At 51.8% G+C, this 23554-nt stretch overlaps 1 protein-coding gene across 3 annotated transcripts in view; it reads right to left on the bottom strand.

Moving 5' to 3' along the window:
• ZC3H18 (zinc finger CCCH-type containing 18) overlaps window positions 1–20303 on the bottom strand; it is a 39934-nt gene extending 19631 nt beyond the window's left edge. For 2 of the 3 annotated variants that reach the window (XM_044427770.1, XM_044427773.1), the window contains exons 1-10: window positions 20176–20303; window positions 16435–16487; window positions 14834–15468; window positions 14054–14138; window positions 12666–12820; window positions 9829–9921; window positions 8980–9137; window positions 6583–6615; window positions 5204–5330; window positions 2858–3138 (exon numbers count right to left, since the gene is read on the bottom strand). In XM_044427770.1, the coding sequence (XP_044283705.1) occupies window positions 2858–3138; window positions 5204–5330; window positions 6583–6615; window positions 8980–9137; window positions 9829–9921; window positions 12666–12820; window positions 14054–14138; window positions 14834–15454 (1553 nt within the window). In that variant the 5' untranslated portion in view covers window positions 15455–15468; window positions 16435–16487; window positions 20176–20303. The remainder of the gene's footprint in view (window positions 1–2857; window positions 3139–5203; window positions 5331–6582; window positions 6616–8979; window positions 9138–9828; window positions 9922–12665; window positions 12821–14053; window positions 14139–14833; window positions 15469–16434; window positions 16488–20175) is intronic. The other variant, XM_044427772.1, reaches the window with a different exon arrangement.
• Between the last annotated feature and the right edge of the window lie 3251 nt (window positions 20304–23554).

The raw sequence follows: 23554 nt of genomic DNA, 5'->3' as shown, positions 1-23554 counted from the left end.
GTGAGTTATTATATAATGACAGTGAAGTTCCTATAATTGCAGTTGGGAAACACAAGGCTTTCCCGAGAACTTACACCCAGACTCAATGGTAAGCTGGCAGTGAGACTGGGGGGCAAGGACTCCAGAGAGGGACCGTGAAAAAGAAGAAGAGCTGAACACTCTTTCTGGGATCCGGAGCCCCGAACACATGGCTGCTCAGAAGCAGTGAGCTGCGCAGGTAAAAAGTAAATGCTGGCCAAGTTTAAGCAGCACAGACTACAGCCAAATGGTCCTCCAGGTGAGCGGGAGGTCATGCCCCCTTGGATCCGGCCATTCCTGCTGCTCTCCTGCAGTCGCTTAAGCAGCTGAGGTCTGCGAGCTCAGTGCAATGAAACCGGCCGAAGCCCCGACTCATTAAATGCCCCAGGATGCCCAGTTGGGAATGCAGATGCGGGCAAGATACCATCTGGAATTTCTTAGAAAGAACCGGAGGGGAAGAAGGAAAGAGAAAGGGTAAGAGAGATGGAATGGCGTGAGGGCTTGGAAGGGAAGGATAATGGGGAGAGCAGACAGGACAAGTTTCTTTGGGCTATTTACCACAGTCCCAGATCATGCTGCCAATTAAACAAATCAATATATATAAATCCAAACAGTGAAAGTACCAGTTCACACCTGCACCCCAATCACAAAGACATTTGCAACAGAAACTGTGAGAAAAGGGATGTTGCTTGTGTACCAAAATCCCTAAACCCTAACCCAGTGATGGCAAATCTTTTAGCGACCGAGTGCCCAAACTGCAACCCAAAACCCACTTATTTATCACTAAGTGCTGACACTACAAGAAAATCTGAAAACTGAGGTTTTAGTTTAGAAAAAACAGCTCACAGGCAGTCCAAGCAATCCTTGGCAGCGCACTGACCGGCCATACGAAAACGCGGACGAGTTGGGCTACTGAGTCGCACCACATGACATCATCGCCTGGCGCCGCTACTCCTTTCCGAGCATGCGCACGGCCCCTGTGTGCGCTGTTACCCGATGCTCGGCTGCTGGGGTGACGCTGGGGTGACTTGGCTCACATGCCAACAGAGAGGGTTCTGTGTGCCTGTTGTGGCACATGCCCCATGGGTTCGCCACCACTGGCCTAACTCTACCCTGGTGCACTCCTCTAACCCTAATATAAGGGTAAAATACCATTGAAAGGGGAGATTTTGAAAAAGCCCTCCCTGAGTGGCTTTTTCTGCACTGCTCATCATTTCTGCCCCTTCTAAACATGTTCCAACCCTCAAAACCATGTCAGGACACCTCGTTTTTCTAACCCTAACCCTACCCTGGTGCACACCCCTAACCCTAATAGAGGGCTAAAGTTCCATTGAAAAGAATGTGATTTTGAAAAAGCCTTCCTTGAGTAGCTGTTTCTGCACAGCTCAACATCTCTGCTCATTCTAAACACGTTCCAACCATCAAAACCATGCCAGGACACCTCCTTTTTCGAACCCTAACCCTACCCTGGTGCACACCCCTAACCCTAATAGAGGGGTAAAATACCATTGAAAAGAGAGCAATTTTGAAAAAGCCCTCCCTGAGTGGCTTTTTCTGCACTGCTCATCATTTCTGCCCCTTCTAAACATGTTCCAACCATCCAAACCGTGACAGGACACCTCGTTTTTCTAACCCTAACCCTACCCTGGTGCACACCCCTAACCCTAATAGAGGGGTAAAGTTCCATTGAAAAGAATGTGATTTTGAAAAAGCCTTCCTTGAGTAGCTGTTTCTGCACAGCTCAACATCTCTGCTCATTCTAAGCACGTTCGAACCATCAAAACCATGCCAGGACACCTCCTTTTTCGAACCCTAACCCTACCCTGGTGCACACCCCTAACCCTAATAGAGGGGTAAAATACCATTGAAAAGAGAGCAATTTTGAAAAAGCCCTCCCTGAGTGGCTTTTTCTGCACTGCTCATCATTTCTGCCCCTTCTAAACACGTTCCAACCATCCAAACCGTGACAGGACACCTCGTTTTTCTAACCCTAACCCTACCCTGGTGCACATCCCTAACCCTAATAGAGGGCTAAAGTTCCATTGAAAATAATGTGATTTTGAAAAAGCCTTCCTTGAGTAGCTGTTTCTGCACAGCTCAACATCTCCGCCCATTCTAAACACGTTCCAGCCATCAAAACCATGCCAGGACACCTCGTTTGTCTAACCCTAACCCAGTGATGGTAAACCTTTTAGAGACTGAGTATCCAAACTGCAACCCCAAAGCCACTTATTTATCGCAAAGTGCCAACCCTGCAATAAAACCTGAAAACAGCCAGTCCAAGCAAAAATATCTACATCCTTGGCAGCGCACTGACCAGCCATGCAAAAACTCGGATGAGTCGCGGCTAATGCGTTGCGGCTTGTGAAGTCATCGCCTGGCACCGCTACTCCTTTCCGAGCATGCGCACGGCCCCTATGTGCGCTGTGATCCGATGCCCAGCTGCCAGGGCAGTGCTGGGGCGACTTGGCTCGCGTGCCGACGGGGAGGGCTCTGCGCACCTGCTGTGGCATGCGTCCCATAGGTTCACCACCACTGCCCCATGCTTTAAAAAAACAAGTCCAGCAGGGAGAGTCACACGGCTGCTTTCTGACCAGACCTCACAGCGCAAGACACCTAAGAGCATGCAACCACACCATTTCAGAGCCACTTAAAATTCCAGGTCCTCAAAAAAGTGATCTGACTCAAAACACAGTGTACCACTGGCAAGAAGGACTGCAAACTGGACTCGCTTTGCCCGTCCCTTGAATGGGCACTTCAGCTTCTCTCAGACAGCATCCATCCCTCAAATCCTTCCTGCCAGATCACCAACAGCACAAAACGGAAAGCGCAACCTCACCTGGGTGGCTGCGGCGACCGAGGTTTTGGCTTCTCCTTCTCCTTCTCCCGCTCTTTCTCTTTGTCCCGGTCCCGGTCTCTGTGCTGCCGGTCCCGCTCGTCTCTCTTGATGCGCTCCCTCTCTCGTTCCCACTCTTCTTTCCTTTTCTGGCGCTCCTTGTCGCGCTCACGTTCCCTCTCGCGCTCCCGCTCTCTCTGCTGCCTCTCCCGCTTGCGCTCCCTCTCCCGTTCGCGCTCCCGTTCGCGCTGTCGGTTCTCCCTCTCCCGCTCTCGTTCCCTTTCCTTGAAAAAGAAAGTCAGCCTTGTCAAGAGTTCTGCTTCATATGGATCTGATTTACATGATGGTCTTTAGCAACGTATCGGGACATGTGAAACTTGCCAACTGAGCTCTCACCAGCTGCTCAGGGAACAGAAAGCCAGGCTTTTAATAGAGATACAGGCTTTTCAGGGGAAAACATTCACGTCTGCAGAGGGTAATTTGCATCAGAACACAACCCACGGGGCACTCCAGTCTGGACTGAACTGCCGAAATGAGAGGCAGCGGCTGCGATGCGCAGGCGCTCTTCCCCGAGTTTTGCAACTTCCCTTCCTTGCTGCTGTCCCTGATCTTGGGGGATCTTGCCGCAAAAGGGGGCGCAAATCTTAGCACCTGCTTTTCGTGGGCACAGGTCACGTGTGCCTTCGACAGCTCTCTAAACAAGCCAGACAGTAAGAGAGGGCGACTTGGACTCTCTCAGTCAATTTCCAAGGTTGGCACCTGCAGCATTTGAGAGGAGGAAGCTCCCCGGGCACTGCCCGAATGCGGCTGCCCCTCACTTGTAAGACGGAAAGAACAAATGGGAAAAAATGAGTGCAGATGTTGGTGCGTGGGGTGGGGGGATGTCCAAAACATAAAAAGGAGGCCTGCAATGGCGGACAGGCCACCCAAGGTGCAGCTCGGTCACTGTGAAGAGCTGCTGCCAAGCCGAGGATCATGACCCCTGGAAAGGGAGAGGCAGGAAAGCCGCGGCAGCCCCGGGAGGCCTCGCGATTGCCCCGGGGAGGGCTGCCAACCGGTGCCACGTGCTGCGGGTACAGCGGTTGTCGCTGGCCGGTACCAGGCCAGGCACTGCTTTTGCTGCTTGCTTGCCCCTCCCCTCCCCTTCCCCCGTGACAGGAACGGTCACCTGGGCTCAGATGGCACGCCAACCCCCAGTGGGCGAAAGTGCCCCTTGAACAACCTGTGGGGAAGAGTCCAGGGTCACACAGCATTGTGTGTTGCCACCTAGGGTGCATTGCTGTCATGTGGACTGTGCAGACCTTTTTTTTTTTTTTTTTTTTGCATGCTCGCTAGAAGGTAAAGGCGACAACATGGCCTCTTCCCATTTAAGGGAACACAGAAAAGAACTGAAAACGGCCGAGACATTTTCAGCAATCCAACGGGCCGCATGATAGGCTGGCCGCCACGTGCTGAGTTCAGCAGCATCCAATTCTCCTCCGCAGGGTTGCTGGGGAACCTTCGGCCGCTGCCCCTACCTCTGCCAGCCCCTGCGTACGCTCTCCCATGCTTGCTAAACATAATCACTAGAAACATTAATCACAACTCTGACATTACCAAACCGGCTGCTTCTTGCATCCACGCTTGGTATCCATTCACTGTTATCAACACACTTACGAAGAGGGGGAAAATTTCCGCAGGGAAGGTAAAAGAATTTTCCAAGTGGGAAAACTTTCCACTTTGCATCACCGACCCTTAAGTCAATGGAGTGGTGTGGACCCGCCGACGAACTGATCCTAACAAAGATCTTGGACTGTGTAGAAATGGACAGATTGACTTTGTCATTGAAGGAGAAAGAAGATACTGACTTCTATCAAACTTGGGATTCTTTATCACTGGCTAGAGAAACGGGACTTCGCATAGGTTTAAATCTGTTTCTAAGTTATCATAAATGGAAAAAAAATGTGGGGGCTGACCCAACAGGTCCGATGTTTCTGATGACTGATGTTGTTTTTTAGTTTTTCTTTGTTGTAGGGTTATTTTGAATAAAACTTATCATTAAAAAAAATGGAGTGGCATGGCTGTCCCTCCACACCCCCCACCCTGCTCTGGTAATACGAGAAACGTGGAAACCACGCCAGGGCAGCGCAAGCAGCCCTCCCTGGGCCGGAACCAAGAGCCAGTTCAGCATTTTAAAGGTCAGTGGAGCATCTGGACAGAGCCACGGAGAAACACGTAACACAGGCGCCGCGTCGGAGACTGACTGCAGGCCCTGTCCATGCTGGGGCCCGATGGGCAGCGTGAGTCAACCGCAGCAGCACAAGCACACGGGGGCACGAGAAGGGCGCGGCTGCAAGGCACATGTCCTACCTTGCTTAGTCTGTAGTTCCGGTATGGATCCGGGTCTGTGTACTGTACCCTGAAGTTCTCATACTGCCCGCCTCTCCAGAAGCGTTCTATTTCGTAGTCATAGTAAGGGTCTGCATAAGGATCGGTCCTGCAGAGGAAAGGAAGAGGGGAAGTTTCGTTTAAGCGCCCCCGTCCGCTGCTCCAGGGAACTACTGCCCGGAGACCCCATCTTCCTGGGCAAGACCTGAAGCTGGCTGAGGGGGGCGCCTTCAGATGGGCTCAGTTCTACAGATTTCAGAGTCTTTCTTAGGATAACTGGAGCTGGGTGAACAGGGGTGTTCTGATATTTAGGGCCCGTGCCTATGCAAGTCCAGCTTAGACAGAAAATGGCTCATGAAAAGGCAGGACCAAGCTGGGAGCTGCAGACTTTTCTGTTTGAACAGGCACCGGATCGTTCCCTTCATCAATGGACTGGCCAGATGAACCGAGAAAGCAGGTGAGGCTGCGGGTGAATCGGAATGCCATCAGCCCCTGCTCTTGGAGGCTTTGAGCCTCCGCCGAAGCGTGGGGTGGGGGGGTGATCTCTGCCATGCTACCCTACAACTCTGTGTTTTGACTTGATGGGCTTTTTTGCCCACTGAGATGGGCACGTCGCGGGCGAGAGAGAAGGCGGCAGGAGCAGCCCTCCCTCCCGTTTGGAGCACCCCCTCGCTCCTCTCTGTAGCTGCTCTCCTGTCCTCAGAGAGGAGGAGAGCGACGGGCATCGCAGCCTTTCAAGTGGCCCCCTATTGAAAAGGTTTGAGGACCACTGGTCTAAAGGCTCCAAGCCTTAAAGGGCAGGCTAAAAATAGTTGCAGAAGGGAAGGGAAGAGAGAAGGCAAGGCAAGGCAAGGCTCTGCCCAAATATTGGGGAAGGTGGCCGAAACTAGGCAGGTGAAAAAGTCCATCTGGCAAAAATGCAGAGCAAAGATCCCCACAGGCCTTCAGTTTGGGGGCGCACTGAAATCCCAACGGAACTGCACCCGCCCTCCTTTTCAGACATTCATCTGATTGATTAACAGGTGAACAGTGCAATCTTGGGCAGGGTTCGACAGCGCCCAGTCCAATATTGCTGCTGCAGGGCTGCCCAGTGAAAACACGAGATGCCCCACAGAAGAGGCAGCCTGGGGCAGGCTCTCGCCAGCCCCTGGGCTCCACGGTAATGCAGTGGGAATTTGGCGAACTGAGGCCCCCGGGCAAAGAGGGGACGCCAGCATGCGCAGCAGGACGAACCGCTCAGCTGGAAGCAAAGGCTTGCGCAGCGGCTGGTACTGACCCAGCATTCCTGAGCACCGCCGAGGGATCAGAATGAAAGCGACACGGCATGGCTGCGAGCGCAAGCGGGCACAGGGGCCACTCACCCATAGTTAATGTTCTCTTTGATGTTCACCTCACTGGCGTTTTTCAAGGAAGGGGGCGGAGAGAAAAAGAGAAGATTTATGCAGTCAGCCATCTGCACACATCACAAGTTAATCTCAATGCAAGATAAAATGGTTTGAAAAGTTAACTCTTAGGAGAAGGATGGCATTGTGAGCCTTCTGGAAAATTCTGAATTGGGGTAGTTTTTGTTGTTTTACAGAGCTCTAAACTAACTGGGATTTGATTTCGCACATCTGCCAGATGTACACTGCAAGCAAGGCGTATCTACTCAGAAGTAAGTCCCACTGAATTCAACGAGGCTTTCTCCCTGTTAGGAGGGTAAAGGACTGGGCTGGTAGTAGACAAAAACTGGAAAAGAAATATACCATGTCAATTTTATGTACTGCATAGGGTTTTTTTTCTGTCAGCCAAAAAGTACTTAAAACTAAAATATTTGATATGGTGGGAAACAAGATCAATACAACATACTAAATAAGTCTTACACTGTTCAAACAAATTCAAAGCTTTACTTAGAAAACAGAACTGGAAAGCTTATAAATATTTTACGGAGCACATTGATCCTTTAACATCTAAATACAGGAAAAAACGAAGGCACTAAAAACAGTTAATATACTAATTTTGCCATGTTTAAAGAACACATATGCTAGGTAAGAATAGTCTCTGGAAAAAGTGACTTACAACCTGGGAACTGCCCGATTCAATTGGTACTGCATGTCTCCATGCAATTTTAGAAATGGAAAAATCCCTGCAAAAAAGCAGAGCAGTGGAACTATTTCCACCACAGAGAACATCACACTACATTATCACCAGGGAAAGGGATATGCTGTTTCGCACGTATGTATGCATTTTTAATATTTTTATTCTGCTTTTCAGGGCTGTGCCTTCCTGAAGCAGAAATAGTGAAAAACAAGGCACAAACTGCAGGTTATCACATCCAAGCAGATGCTCGAAAGTACTCAGAAAGTCATTCTGCTGACTTGCAGAACCCATAAATGCAAGATCTTCAAAGATGTCTAAATGCCAGCGCTGAGGGGACAACTGACGGGAAAGCAGTTTGAAAAAATTGGGGCCATCCCCGAGAAGGCGCTGCAGGCAATGCGTGCCGACCTTCCCTTAACAAAGTCTCCACTGCACGTGAAGAAAAGTGGAATTCCGACTCCCAAACACAAAGACGTAAAGCGAGAAAAAGGGGCATCGACTTAACAAGAGCCACACCGTTTGCAAGGCCACACAGGCCAAAATCTTGATCTAGACAGGTGCAAGAGCGGACTCTCCCCGCCAGGAGTGCCTTCCTGGCAGGCTCGGCCCGTGCGTGGGGTGCCGAGGCAGCAGCACAGCCCTGCCCGAGGGCCTCCTTCCATGACGCCGCCGGCTGCAAGCGCTCTCCTCCCCAGATCCACCCAGGGGCCCCTCACTCAGTGCGCGGCCCATCCTAGGCAGGTTAAAGCCAGGCTCTGCTGCTCCACGGACTCGTGGCGGCTGGCGATCGGCTGTCATGCCAACCAGGACCTGCCAGCCCAGGGTGACCGTGATCCATACACTCCAGCCCACGTGCAGGGGCCAGATTTCTGGAGATGCTTGCCTGACCTACTTCACGAGTGGGTGGGCCCGCCTCGGGGCCTGATACAGGAGGGCTGGCTGCCGCCCTTCCAGGAGCACGGCTGAGACAGAAAACTGCACTCTGGAAGCAGGAATGCACGCTTGTTCCGCCAACGTGTCTTCCCTTCTCTGCCCACCAAAGGTGGTGTGATTAGCTGTGGGGCTGCCCAAGCGGAAAAAGGGCTGAAGTTGCGTGATGCTAGAAAATACGCAGCTCTTCCACGTCACAGGTCCACCTCTGAGTGGCGCGGAAAAAGCCCCAGTGCACGCCCGAAGGTGCTTGCTGAAGGGATGTGGGAGTGCGCCCGGCCATCCAGCTGCGACGGAGGTGGGAGACTCGCTGAGGCATTTGTGCGCTTCCTTCAACATCGCACCTCAAGGCTTCACCCACCTTGCTCCTTCCTCACGGGGCCGTTTTCAAAAGCATGCATTCAAATGTGCAGACTAAAGCATAAAAAGACATGTGCCTGAAACTGGTGCAGTCAAACACTCAAACACACACACACACGTGCATTTTCATGCAAATTCAGCAACACGTGAGCTTCCCCTGGAAAAAAACTGTGCTTGTGCTTGTGTCTGAAGAGGTGAATGGGGTGCTTGGGAGTAACTGAAGCAGCGAATGGAAATTCTTGCCCATACCTGGCCACTGGGCTTAACAGGCCAATGCTGCCCTCTGCTGGGATGTGGCACTGAGCGCTGAAGAAAGGGAAGGGGAGTGCGAGCATCAGCAGGCAGCTGGCCCAGCTGGAGCCAAGCCCTTGCTGCAAGCGGAGCCTGACCTTGAATCCCGGACTTCTCGAGTGATGCGATAGTTCCAGTCCCGGAAAAATTCATTCTCTTTGTCGAATTCACGCTCGTCTTCCCCAATCGTCATTGTAAACCGTTTCTCCTCAAAGTCAGGCTCCTGCTCCTTCCTCATGGTGGCCTTTTTCAACACCTAAGAGGGCAAGAAGGTGATAGTAGTCACTCTAGAAGAGAGATGGCAAGACCGACACGCGGAGCACGGAGAGCTGAGCGATGGCAGAAATTGCAACATCCCACCGAGTTTCCATTCTTTGGACCAATTGGGGCACTTTTCCTGCAACCCTGCCACCCTCCAGATGCCCTGAACTGGGATGCCGAACAGCCCGCAGCTCCCCGGGGGGATGGCCGTGCTGGCCGGGGAGGATGCAAACCGGGACGCCGAGCGCTGCAGCGGCATCTCGCGACAGCACACCAGGGCCAAAATGCACGGTGCGAGGAACACGCTGCGACCATCCACTTCTGCACGGAGGCCAAGAGCCTCGGCACCCCGCCCTGGACTGGGCCGCAGGTCTCGCACCGAGCGCGGGCCGGGCCCTGGTCTCCCCAGGGGAGCCGCTTGGTGCACAGGGGCAAAATGCAGCGGGGGAACGGCCTCTTTGGCAGGAAGGCAGGACAGGCTCCCGATTCTGGACTGAGCGCCCACAGTCACGTCTGCTCCAGCTTGAAGCGGCCACACCTGAACAACCCCGCTCATTCCAGCGCACGGTCTGGCTCCGATTCAGGGGGCGGGTCGCCTTGACCTTGCTCTTATCGTGGCCACGGCACGCGGTTCCAATCCCCAGCGGAGTTTCCCTGCTGCCTCTGTGCCCGATGGGCGGGCTCACCTCCTTAGCGTGGCGGAGTCCCCGCTCCCAGGCACTCTCCACTGGAGGGTCTGGCGGGGGTGGCGGCAGGATTTCATCCACGACAGGCCCTCCCTGTTGGAAGAGAGGAGAAGGTGAGCTGACGTTTGTTTTCGTTGCTCTTGCTCTTCCTTTCTGCTGAAGTATGAACCAGCTGGTTATGCATGTCACCCTTCCTGCTTATCACACGGCACTTGGGAAGTTACTCAAGTCAACTAACCGTTATAAAAAATTATATTGGAACACTACAAATAGGAACTTGCCTTTCTTACCTTACCAACTGCTTTCATCTCACAGTATCATGGTGGTCAAGGGTGGGAAGCCTGTTTTGGTAGACGCATCCATGTACAGGTTGCCTTTTCCAAGGGGTTTGAGGAAGTTTATACAGATATTTGCATCACAAACTTGTTCAGCACTGAAAACTGCCTCGGCACTCTCTAGGCAGCCAGAAAACCAGAGCTAATGCATGCTTTTCTCTTACTTCCGAACAGGTTACTTTGAATCTGCGCGACAGCACCAAGAGCCCTTAAGCGAAGGATTCTGCTTGGCAGAACCCACACAGGACACGGGGGCGGGGCAAGAATGTGGCCCGTGGCCCAAACTCTGCTCCAAGTCGACTCTCCATGAGAAGGGATGCTGGGCACCGGGCGTCTTCTCCTTTCCCCCTGTGGGTCGGGCAGCATCAGCCACGCAGACGCTCCCCGACGCTTCCAAAACCTTTCTGTGCTTTTGGAGCTCGCCAGTGTGTCCTCCTTCAACCCACCCTTTCACAAAGCTTCGCAGTGAACAGCGAAGGCAACCGATACGCTTCTTCCAGGGCTCTGCAGGGCCCGCAACGGCTCTTCCACCCGGAGAGGCGATGCCCCCGCTTCGCAGAGAGCCAGGCCGCTGCAGAGAGCCACCGCAGAGAGCCAGGTTGCTGCAGACCTGGCTGAGACACGCCCTGCTCTCAGACACCCTGGGAGGCGCAGCCAGCTGGCTGCTCCGGGGACAGCCAGCGGCCTACTTCTGCGCATGGTGCCTCGAAGCAAGCACAAGTTTCTGCCTCTCCCAGAGGTCTGTGTGGACAGAGCTCCCCTCTGTAAACCTGCAAGTTCCGGCACAACCTGGATGGCCAGGAGACAGGGAGACCGAGGTGTGGACCCACACTGACTAACGTAAAACATGCATGGATTCAGCAGCTGGGCTGCCCTTTCACAGGTTTCTTAAAATTTCTGCCAATAGATTTGAAGCAGCAAACTCAGGTTCCTTTTCTCCTTGGCATTAACTGAGATCTCAACCTATGCTTAAGAGTCAAAATATACTTGCCTTTTCTGGTAATTTTCATTTTCCTACATGGGCCCAGGTCTGCAACAGGGACATAACTTTAATTATTCAGTCTTTCCCTGTGAAGTTTCAAGCAACCCAAAGGAGTTCTTTTAAAAACTGCCAAAAAGTTTTTGTTCTATTTTACAGTTCTTTGCCTTCCTTTCAGTATGTTCTGCTGTGGCAACGGATCAAGAAAAAGCTAATAAAGTACTGATCTGAAGGACACGCATCTTTTATAAGTAACTCAGAAGAACGCCTTGCACCTGTTTGCATATCTACTGCCCACCCAAATTGCCTGGCATTTCAGCGGTACTCAAGGAAGTCTCTCCACAGGAGCAGCTTCGCTACGCCAGGAGGGCGTATTTTAGTATTTAACGACATTCCTACACTTGCCAGTAGCTGAAGCTCTCTGGGCAGCACATACAAGGTGCGGCGTGTTCTCCATGTAACATGCTGGTCGCATTCTGAACAGCTCAACCAGAGCACTGGCTAAGAAAAGGGTTTCAGTTGGAGCACCTGAGTTTCCAAGTGCAGAACAGGCATGATCCGGCCAATGGGCCTTTTGTGAAATGTCCTTCTTGGAAACAGTTCTGAGCAGGCGATGAAAGATGCCACCCCATCCTCAGTGAAACCTGCAGCTTTCGTGCGCGCTCAGAATACTAAAAGAATGAGATACACGATCCAAGCGGGACTTGGAGAAGCAGAGTGGGGTTTCTTGCCTCCTCAGTCTGGAAGGCTTTAGGGAAGAGGCTACTGCACTTGTAAGCAAAATTCTTGAGCCACATGCTTACAAGTTAGAGGCATTTAAGTGAGACTTTCTTGTTCACACTGCCTATCGCTTAAGAGGGTAATTATTCCAGAGCAGCTTCTCAATGGACCGGACATCTTTGCTAACGGGGCGGTTTTTACCTTTCCTTCTTAACGTCTTTCTCGGATGTGCGCTGTCTCGTGAGAACATGGCTCCAGAAAGTGGCTGGGAGCATTTTAATACAATATGGCTCAGATGCACGGATGCCTTGGTCTCCTGCACGCGTGCCTTGCTCTCTGGGCAGAGCGGCTTGCGTGTGTGTGTGTCTCGGCATGTGAGGCTGCTGCACCGAGTCACGGCATGTGCACAACCGAGTTCTCGCAAGCACGGGGCACGGCGACAACCGATCCCACCCCGAGGCTGCCTTGTGGGCAGCAGGCAGAGGACGACGCAGAGCCCTGCTCTTCTGACGTTAGAGCCACGAGTGCCGAGCAGAGAGAGCCATGGGCCTACGCAAAGCCACACTTCGGCTTACAGGGGACTTAAAAGGGGCTGTGCCGTCCTTTCTTCCCCCAGGTCTTGCAATCATTAGCACAGTCAACACAAGAGAAGTTGCGGGGCCTTTGACTGCCAACGGAGACGCTTGGCTTGCTCCTGCCTTTACAGAGCTTCTCGAGCAACGTTGCCTGTTTGGCCTCGCAGCATTCCAAAAGGAACCACAACAAGAAGACTGCCAAAAATGGAAAGAGGAGCTCTATCATACCCATGGATTGGCTGGCATCAGAGGGTGGGGCCCAGGGCCAATTGGTGGTGCACCATTGGGCGGGAAAGGATCTGGCTTGGAGATCAGAGAGTAGTTTCCCTTGTCATTGACACCAGGATGAATAAACCGGCAGTTCATCCCCCAAGTACAGAGCCCTGCAGAGGGGAAAATGTACAGAAATGGTAAAAGCTTCATGCAGAAAAGAGTAAAAAGGTGAGAACAGTTTTTACTCTTGAGGAAATCGAACCAACCACATACCATGCATGGAATTCCTATAATGGGGTGATAGCCTGATTTAGAACTCGAAGTGATCTATCTTTTTGATAAAAAACAGTTCTTGCTTTTATTCCTTGCTACAGCTATTGCTTATTTTGTGAATTCACTGAGCTCAACTAGTCATAAGTTAAGTTTCTTCTGCACTGCTCCGTTTCTTCCCACTCCCACGAAGTGGATGCAACAGATCCTCCCAAACCAATGCCAGGAGTGTTAAGACCTGGCAGGTAACTTATTTATTTTAAGAATGCATATCCCCTTTAAAAATTCCCAGAGACGCTTCTATGATGGAGTGCTACTAAACAAAGCTCCAGGAGCCTAACAAAACGCAATTCAAAAACAACTTTCAAAAATCCAAGCTGCGAGCCAAAAAAGATGTGAAAGCCAACGCTGGTGGTAAAATTCAAACTTCAAAGATTCCGGACGATCTGTTTTCCACCCCCTGCCTTGGGGAGGGCCAAGGGGCCTCGATCCATGCAGACTGGGGTGCTGCACCTCTTTCAGCTCGAGGGCCAGCAACTGTTTCTGAGAAGCTCTCGGACGCTGCATTCCATGGCTGGCAGGTCCAAACACAAACGGGGGAGCTCAAAGCAAAATACAGCCCCTTCCCCCAGCATGATTTGGCTCAGGGGTGGGCAGAAGGCGAATCCTGGGACATTTTGGTCTTCAACGCCATGCATTCCCAGCCACTGGTTCTGTTCTGAAAGGCCTATGAGAGCTGAATCCAAATCCAACTGGAGAGCAGGACTGGGTCCCCAGGTGGCCTGGATTTGGTCCCTGGGCCAGAGGTGCAACGTTTCTGATGTGGGTAAACACAGCGGCTAGCACAACGGGTAACAGCAAGTCTGGATTTCAGCAGTGTCAGGGACAAGCATCAGGGACATGAGGTGCCAGTGACATCCCTGGCTTGTGGGCTGCGGGGAGGTGGCCACTGCTGGAGACAGAATAAAGGAGGGTGAGGCCCACCTGGGCCTTATCCAACAGGGGCTCCCTGGGAAACTTCATCAATACGAAAACTGTGGGGACTCACAAGCCCAGGCAGCAGAGGCCCGAGTCCAGACAGCAGTCCTGACGGAGGCTCGAGAGGAAAGGGAAGGCGTGGGATCAGCTCCTACCTTTCACAAAAAAACGGCAGGTGAGACGCGGCCTCACTTTCCTGTCGCTGGGGTCTTTGACCTCTCCCTCCTCCAGGTCGTCATCCTGAAAGGCACAGAAGAGCAGGTGCTTTGCAGCGCGGAAGCTGCTGTCAGTGAAGCCACAGGCAGGATGGACATGCTCTTTTCCCTGGGGCGCGTTCGTGTGCGGGGTGGCCGTGCTTACTCAGGGGCGGGATGCTCCTTTGCCCATGGAAGGTCCCGACCCCTGCACCTCTACTTAAAAGTGATCGCAGACGGCAGGCCTGGCCAAGGCCTCCACTCAACACCCTGGGTAGCAAAGTGGTCTAACTTAGCTCGACAGCCCTGCCTGCTCCTCTGGATTGTGCCAAAGGGCAGGCCAGGATGTTTGCTAGTTCACCTCTCCTCAAAGAGGCCTGACAAGAAAGGGGGAGGTTAGGGTTAGGGTTCATGTAGCCTCTAGCATGCGCCCTTTCGGAGGGCTAGGTTCCAAAGTGCAGAAATGTAGGGCTTACATGAACAGACGTGGGCTGAGTGAAGCTTCAGAAGATACACGGTTCAGCTTCCTGGCACCATAAGCTGATAAAAGGGAATTGTCGAAGGACAGGGAGCTGACAGGCCCCACAAGACTCCATGGAGGTGAAAACCCAGGTATCCTGAAAACTTAATCACTTGGCACAGGGGTACTCAATTCAATTTTGGAAAGGCTCTTGCCTTGGACGGGGTCCAAGACAGAAAGAGCAGGGCTGAACCAGCAGAAGCACCAGTGTGCGAACTTACATCAATCTCGCCGTCATCAATTTCTCCATCCTCCTCTTTCTTCTTCTCTTTGGGAGGCTCCTGGCCGTCCTTTTCGTCGTTGCTCTTTGGACAAGGTTTCTTCTCCTCCTCTGGTGGCTCATCTCCCTTCTCTTCCTCCTCCTCCTCCTCCTCCTCCCCACCAGCCTTATCGGCCTCGTCATCAGCAGCGCCGGCACTGGGCTCCTCGGGGACCTCCTCGTCATAGTCCAACTCGTGCTCGTCCAGCTCCCGCGTGACTGAGGATGCTTCATCACCAAGATCGTTGACACGGTCCTCCTCCTCCTCGACACACAGGGAGTTCTTCAGCTCCCTGCTCTGCTCATTATTGTCAGAGTCCTGAGACTTGGCTTCACTTAAGCGGTCTTCTTCATCCGAGCGGTTCTCCTCTTCCTCCTCCTCTTCCTCCTCCTCATGGCTCAGCGCTCTGGCTGGGTCCTCCTCCTCCTCCCCCAAATGGGTGCCCCGTGCTTCCTCGCCATCCTGTTCTGAGCCACTCTCTTTCAGGATTTCGTCATCGGAGAGCTGCTGATTGTCCTCTTCCTCCTCCTCCTTCTCACCGGGAGAGTGGGGGTTTTGCTCAGGGCTTTCCGAAACATCCATTAGGGTCTGCTAGTCTGTAACAAGGAAAAACAGGTACATCACTGGGTGGGAAAGGAATGGTTTGGGGCTGCTTTTTAAGGGTGCATCTTTCAGCCTTAACCATTCCTATAGTTGCTTGCTCTCCAGGGGACACACCCTTCAACTGTACAATTCCAGCATATAATCCAAGAGGAGTGACAGGGTGCAACTACCTTACGATACCATTTACAAGTGCAGCCCCCCCAAGCAGATTTTCCTCTGCTCTGGTGCACAGTGGACGGGCTGTGCAAGACAACCACGAGGCTCTCCTTGACAGTAATGAATCGTGCATCTGCTGCTAATGCACATATAAAATACATTTCCTGGCAATTCACCAAATGCAACCGAGGAGCAGAAGCTTTGGCTTTTCCTGGCTGCACCCCCTTTCTCCCGCCCCCCAGGCATGCTGTGCTTCCTTTGGTTTCACCACCTCCTAAAGGTTAAGATACATCCCCTAAGGCTTAGTAACTGGCTAGGAGTGAAATTCTGCAGGTGTTTTCCGACACGTCTGCCTGCCCCCTTGGCCTTATGCCCCAGCCACTACTTGGGCCTGGAGAACTTCTCTGAAATTGTAGCTGGGTCTTCAGCTGGAAGAGCTTCAACACCCCTGAACCATGTGGAGGACACCTGCTCTGGTATGCAGCTTGCCCAGGGAGGTAGGCAGTACCTGCATCAGGAACATATGCTCAGCTTAAATGCCCAGCCAGTCAGCCAGCTCTTCACATAACCACCATGCTGCCAGGTGCACATAAACCCTTTTTCTATACCCGTCCTGTGCGTTCTCTTCTCTTCCCTCCCTCTCCTCCCCAGCTTTGCCAAATCCAAACACAGAGGCAGTCACTTATTTTCAGCCTTGTGCAAACCAAAACTGTGGAAAGAGAATTCACACAAAATCAATGACTGGATAGTTACTTAATTCACAAATACTCTTAGAGTGCAGAGTATGTGAAATCATGACGTACCTACAGCTTGAACGTGAGTTGCTACTCCCAGGGCCTGGGGCAGACGACAATACCTAGATGGAAAAATTCCGGATGTGGAGTGGTGTTAGTCCATGCAGCAAGATCAACAGAGGGTTCTGTGGCGTCTTGGGGACTCAGGGCGCAACCCTAGGCCTGCCGAGGCAGAAAAAGGCCTACAACTCTCCGAAAACTCCAGCCAGCACAGGCTGTGGGGCATTGTCGGCCTTTCTTCCTGACCAAGCTTGCATAGGGTTGCCTCTCGACAGCTTTATCGTGGTGGTGGCTTTTGGGGGCCTGAGACGCTTCACGAGGACCTCTTCCCTGGGTGCAAAGCAATGGCACTTGTGCCCAGGGCTCCTCAGCCAAACTACAAATCCAAGGAAAGGCACTTTGAAGACATGCGAAGCAGCAGCCACAATTCCAGCGACGTGGATAGAAGGAACCCTTGCGCACGATGGGGCAAAAGGCAGGCAGCATGAATTGAGGGCCAGGAAGGCAGGGCTGTGTGGGTGAGGTGCTTGGCCTGTGGGCTGAAGGCAGGCGTACTGCACTTACCGACAGGTCCCAAACAGCGGGCTGGCGGGGGGGATAAGCAGAGCAGAGGGCAGCAGAGGTTATTCCGGAATTAACGTTATGAAAGCCATGGCATTAGCTGGCTTCTATACATTTCATTCTGGCAATAACCCACGAAGGAGACTTTCTAGAAGAGAAGTGACCATGAGGGATATCTACTGCTACATGGGACGTATGAACAAGGAACAAACTCCAGCTTTAAAAGTCCTCCTCCTTCTTCCTCTCCTATCAGACCTTGGAAATCATAATGGCCACACACTCCTTAGATATGGTTGCTCTGAGCAATATGACATTGCCCCGAACCCATTCTTTTAATTTTTCCCCAGCCAAGAAGCTCTTCTTCATCATCTATGTCTTTTCCCGTTAATTTTACCTTGCCTTACCAGATGCAACAGTCTAGGTACGTCATTTCTCATTACATCGCCAAAGTATTCTAGTTTTCTGCATTTTTAATTTCTTGCTTTCAGGATCTCTTCTACAATTCTTCACTGTAATACTTCTTTGCTGGTCACCCACTTGGTGCCTTAAATTTGTAATACCCCTGCAACAAATCCACATTGCTTCCACCTTTTTTAAGGTAGCCCGTCTGTGTTAGAGCCCACAATTCCATGTTATACCCTTGGCAAACTGCCACCGCATCATTCTATGCATATATGTTCTGGGATGGAAAGTAAAATATGACTTGCATATGAGGCCAGGTTTAAATTTTCAGCATTTCTAGGCTTATACAGTTAATTTAAATGACAACTAAAGTAAAAGTACTAGCAGGTTTAAGCATGCTATGAATTGCCTCCTGTTTAATATGAATCAGGGCAGTAAAGGGTAACCTGGGAGAAGTGTCATTTTATAGCACTTAAAGTTCGATGCAGTGATAAGAAACTTCCATGCCCAATAAGCTTGCCAAAGTCACTGTTTATGATTCTGATTTTAAAATATTTTGAACCAGAAAGTATTCTCTTCTGAGCACTTATTTCCTTACAATGCGAAATGTCCAAAGTTAAAGTTCAGCACTAACAATCTAACAACCACAGACAAAGAGTAAGATAAGCTCAGATAATTGCTACGCTGGCTCAAATGGATGGCTTAAAAACAAACCACTTGGGAAAATGAGATCAAGCTACCTTCAGCAGGGAAGATAAGATGATAAACTAAAAGCTGGAAATATTTTGTTTCCTGATTGTTTGATCCATCATTATCTAATAGCTACTGACTTCCTCAGTGACATACAATAATCACAGAATGCTTGAAAACCTGCTCAATTTGTTTATACATGGATCCAATTCAATAACATAGCTAAACCCACTTTCAATTAACAGCCTAGGAATACCTTACTTCTGGGTTGTTTTGGGGCATGTGAACTTGGAAATGCCAGGAAGTCTGTCCCTTGGTCAGACTTGCCATAGAACAGGTGCAGCTGGAGAGATGGCCTTTTCTTGGCTCACTTCAATTGTACTTCAGTTCTTTCCTACGTAGAAGAATTTCCTCTTTCCAACCTGCAGCTGATTCTTACCCCAGGTGACAAGATAACTATTAACAAGTCTAGAGAAAAACTGGAGAACAAGTAATGAACGTTTTGCACCACAGAAGTGCATGAAATTAAATTTAATGAATGGCAAGATTAAAAAGCAAAATGTTGAAGCTTACGCTTGTGACTTTTAAAGTTCTAACAAGGGAGGGAAAATCTCATATGAAAAGCACTGTCAGATGGTAAGGAGAAGATGTGACTGTTGCCTTTATATCATCCTCTCCCAAAGGATGGCCGCCTCAGAGCTTTAGGTGCTATTTGCTTTTAATCACCACATCTGAGCAGAACATTGTATCTGCCAAGCAAAGCACCTGCTATCAAGGTGGTCCTGAAGCACCAAAGCTCCATGTGGCACGAGGCAACGCAGCTGTTGTGAAGATAGAAAAGTAATTATAAATAAAAACAGAATTGTTTCAGGGGAAAAATATCCTCTGTCCACGGCTGCCAAAAAAGACAAGGCAGGATAGATGGAAATGCCTTTCTACCCCAGTGGAAAGCTGCTTTTCTATAGGATATAATCAGTGGTCAGAGAAATGCTCAGGGGGCCAGATTAAGTTCCAGTTAGGAAATATCTCAGAAAAGACATTATGTCTTATCCACCTAACCAAAGATGACAATACAGAGCTGGATGAGGCCCAGAATCTGACTTGCTATACAGATGGCTTCACTGGCTCATCAGGAGGATCCTTTGCATAGTGACAGAAGCCCCTGCACAGCCTGCAGAAGGGCCAGGTTCTATCCCCAGCACCTCCACTTAGGTATGGTAGGAAGCAGGGCTATGAAGGGCCTCTCTCTACCTATGGAGCTGCCTTCGGGTAGAAATGCCAGTACATCCACCACTGATGAAACAATGGATACTATAAAGAAGTGGCCATCTCTTCATAATAGTAACACGCAACCCCCCCCCCACCATTTAATTCCCAGCTTGTCCAGCTAGAAAAATCCAGGCTGGCAGGACACCTCCCTCAGGCCTTGGGGTGCCACTGCTGAACACAGCACCCCAAGTCTCTGCTCCAGGCACCCCCAGATGTGTGGCACTACAACCGCCAGCAGAAAACTGCCTTCTACCACCTTTGCAGAGTGCCTGCCTAGGAACAATGGGAGCCCAACAGAGGGGGCCCAGCAGGGGGATGTTGGGGCCTTCAGGGCCTTGCAGCCCAACAGAGCAGAGTTTTGATTACTGGGTGCTAAAACAAAGAGCATCTGGCTGGGGGGTGCGGGGAACTGTACCCCAACACACCCAGAGGACACCAGGCTCGGTGATGCTGGGAGCTGCAATCCAACAGAGGGCGGCTGGCTGGGGGATGCTGGGAACTGAGGTTCCGCACTCTGGGGGAGCAGGTGGCAGAATGTGCTCGGCACGACGCCGACCATCCACCCCGAGGGGGCCCGTCGAGGTCATCGGCACTACACGCCCACCAAGCTAGCACCGGGCGCCTCCGGAGAAAGCCGAGGCCTCGCCGGCCCCCGACCTCGGCCTGCCCCTCCGGGCGAGGGAGGGACTCGGCCGCCCGCCCCCCCGTTGCCCCCGGAGAGACTCCGCGCGCGACCAGCAGCGCCCCCCCACCCGAGGAGGCCTCGGCCGCGCCCCTTCCCCGCCCACGCCCGCGCCCGCGCCGCCCGCGGGGCTCGCCGCGCCTCACCTGGCCGGACGGGAAGGGGGTCGGGGGAGGGAGCGGGGGAGAGCGACTCCGGGAAGCGGCGGGCGCAGGCAGGGCCTCTACTGGCGGCAGCGGCAGCCGAGCAGGGAGGCCATGGCGTGACGTCATCCGGACGCGACGCGTCGTCGGGAAGACTCCTGAGAGACAGCGAGGAGACGCGGTGCGCGTGCGCAGCAGCGGCCCGGCCGGCGCGCGACCAGGAGGAACAAAAAAAAAGGAAAGGAAAGGGCGTGGCCGGGCTGAGCTTCGGAGAAAAAATTGACAGGCGGGAGGGGGACGCCCCCGGTGGCCGAGTGGCCAATCAGAGGCCTCAGCGGCGGGTCTCAGACAGAGGGGAGACGTCCAGGAAAGGAGGGGCAAGAGGAGCGCGCTGCGCATGCGCCCTTCCCTGCCTGACGCTTTGCTCGGCGCGTCGTGCACTAAGCTGAAGTGCAATTTCCATCGTACCGCCATAATTCAGCTGCGGCGGCTGCGGATGATGGGACATGCGGCTCCCCTCCGCTGGAGGGCGCCGTATATTGGGGAAAGGGAAGGGACTCTGGGCATGTGCAGAGTGCTCGGCGCTCCAGGCGCACCTTCGTATCATCTGGCGCTGCAGTGCAGGCTCGATCGTCGACTGCCGCGCGCAGGAGCGTTTGGCCGCCGGGAGACACGAGTGCGGAGACGAGACATTTTCCGATCGAAGCCACGGGACGGGGCAGGAGGCAGCGCTCCCGGCTCCTTCGCCGAGCTCCCGGGAGGGGCCCCGTTGCAGCGCGCCCAGCGTCCGGCAACCCGCGCGGTGCCCGGTGCAGAACCCCCAGCGCGACGCGGCGTCCCATGTTCCCCAGCAGCTGGCCCGCCTTTGCTCCAGGAGGGGGCACGTGCGCATTGGGACGAGTAGCCCTGGCAGCCTTGCCTTCCTCCGGGTTTTCCCGGGCCTTGCATGGCTCTCCCCATCGGGGCACCCACGGAAGGGCGCTCTGGAGCAAGACGGGGCCCCCCTCGGTCTGGCCAGGCCCTCTCGCCATTCAGGGCCAACCCCCAAGTTTGCTTGAGACACGGGCGGTTTTATTCCAATTTCTTTCCCCACTATGCCTTACTTGGAGTGCGCCTGCCTCCCAACAGTCATTTATGTATTTAAAATATTTCTATGCCGTCCTATTCGCAAAAAAGCCTCAGGACGGCTTACAATATAAAAAATAACATAAATAACATAAATAAATTCCCAACCTACACTGGCTGCAATTAAAAACATAGAAAAGACAATATTAAAACTTATTAAAATACCGCTGGAATAAAAAGGTCTTCGCCTGGCGCCGAAAAGCAAATAATGATGGCGCCAGGCAGGCCTCTCTGGGGAGCATATTCCATAGATGGGGCGCCACCGCAGAGAAGGCCCTCCTCCGAGTACTTGCATCCTAATATCTTTCACGGAGCGTTCCCGGAGGAGGGCCTTTGCCGCCGATCTCAAGGGGCGGGAGGGCAAATATGGAAGCAGGCGTTCCTTCAGGTATCCAGGTCCCAAGTCATGCACTGGATCAGCGTTTTCCTCCAGCCCCCCAAGACCCCTTCCTTGGCTGCTGGTCACGTTAGCTCAGACCCCACCAGTGTATACTTAAAGCTGGGGGGGGGGGTGTCTTTTGCCCCAGGGTGCATCACTTCACACACTGACCCTCGCTGCTCGGTCTCCCGACTTGGAGAGGCCGCTTGGAGCTCCTCGCAATCCCTTTTTGTTTTACCGACTTAAATCATTTAGGCTCAGCATCAAACTTGGCCACTTTGCTGCTCGCTTGTAATTCCAGATCATTGGAATGGTTCAGATCGGTTGAAAAGCGTGGGTCCCTCCGTGAAGAGGCCCAAAGGAATGGCTCAGGGTGTCTCCCACTCGTCCAGGCACAGCTTGAAGAAAGAAATCTTGCCTTGCAAAAGCGAATGTTGCAGGAACGAAAAAGAATAATGCACCAGCAAACGACAGGAATTTTGTGGAGCTATTGTGGTGTGGCAGTTGCGAGGACAAGACGGGGACTACAAAGATCCAGCTTCTAGTCCTCACTCAGCCAGGAAGCCCACCGGGCAGCTCTCGGCCCAACCTACCTCACAGGGTTGTTGTTGTGGGGAGAAAAAAGCCAGATATAAATGCAAATACAAGAAAAAAAGCATGTTGCTCATATCCAATTCCATGGCTGCAGAGGGAAGGGTGTGCTGGAATCGCACAAGGGCAAAATTCATGGGTAGAGCTTACTTTTCTGTATCCTAGAAGGTGCAGTGGAAATTACACTCAGATGAATGCATTTTTAACGTCCATTTATTAGCAGTCCCTAAACCCAAGGACAAGCTTTCTCTAAAACTGTTCAAAATGTGTTATCATGGAGTTACTTAATTTTGAATGTGATGAAGTTCACCACAAGTGGGAGCTGGAATCCAGCAACGATCGAAAGCTGAGCAGTTTTCATGTGTATGAAAACACTTCTCATGTTTTCCGATTCCATGTATATTCTTGCTGCTGATTGACTGATTCAGGAAGCTGACAGAAAAGCATATTGTGAAAACCCAACGGAGTGTGTGTGTGTGTACAGAAGAGGCCAGAAAGATAGTGTGTGATGTGTACACAAGCCTACGCTACCTGTTGTGGAAGAGTGTTTACCTGTATCTATGTGAGGACACCAGATTTGTTGTAGACTTATTCTTCTGGAATAATTACCTGTCCCTAATCAATATTGCCTTGCAAAACACAGACCAAGTTTATGACTTTTTAATTCCTTATTTTGTAAGCCATCCTGAGCGCTTGGTGGAAGGACAGGATATAAATGCTTGTAATAAACAAGTAATATTTCTTTTAAAGCATTTTAGCTACTTCATGGCACCTCCCACAAAAAAGCTGCAGGAATGACTTACAATTAATCATTAAAAGAAGATGATTTATCCTGCTGGTAATCTAAAAAGACATGAAACACCAGGAAAAGGGGACGGGGTATAAAACAGGGAGAGGAAATTAAGGGCCCAATTTTATATTAGGTTAGACAGAAAAAATCCGACGCTATACATAACATTGTCCCCAGAGTCATTTTTCTTCGAACAAAATGAAGGATAATCAGCTTAAAGGCCTCCATGTGTTTGAACCTTGCAAACATACGGACCATTCAAACCCCATTCCTGCTTTAAGGGAAGACTTTTTACTAGCTCATCTCTTTGGAGCTGATCCAGTGTGAAGTGGCGATGGCAATGAATTTAATGTGCGTACCGCTCAGTGGGCAACGCTCTCTGGCTAGCTGGCAACAGATTATAAGGAACACGCAGTCGGCACAGCTGGGCACAGCCTTGGTTTCAGCACCAGAGCTGTGGACAGCGCCCTTTCAGGCTGTTTTTCTGTGGGTACCAC

Source organism: Varanus komodoensis, unplaced genomic scaffold (assembly GCF_004798865.1).
Source record: "Varanus komodoensis strain SLA01 unplaced genomic scaffold, ASM479886v1 scaffold19, whole genome shotgun sequence".
Taxonomy (NCBI): domain Eukaryota; kingdom Metazoa; phylum Chordata; class Lepidosauria; order Squamata; family Varanidae; genus Varanus; species Varanus komodoensis.
This window is presented reverse-complemented; position numbering and strand designations above follow the sequence as displayed.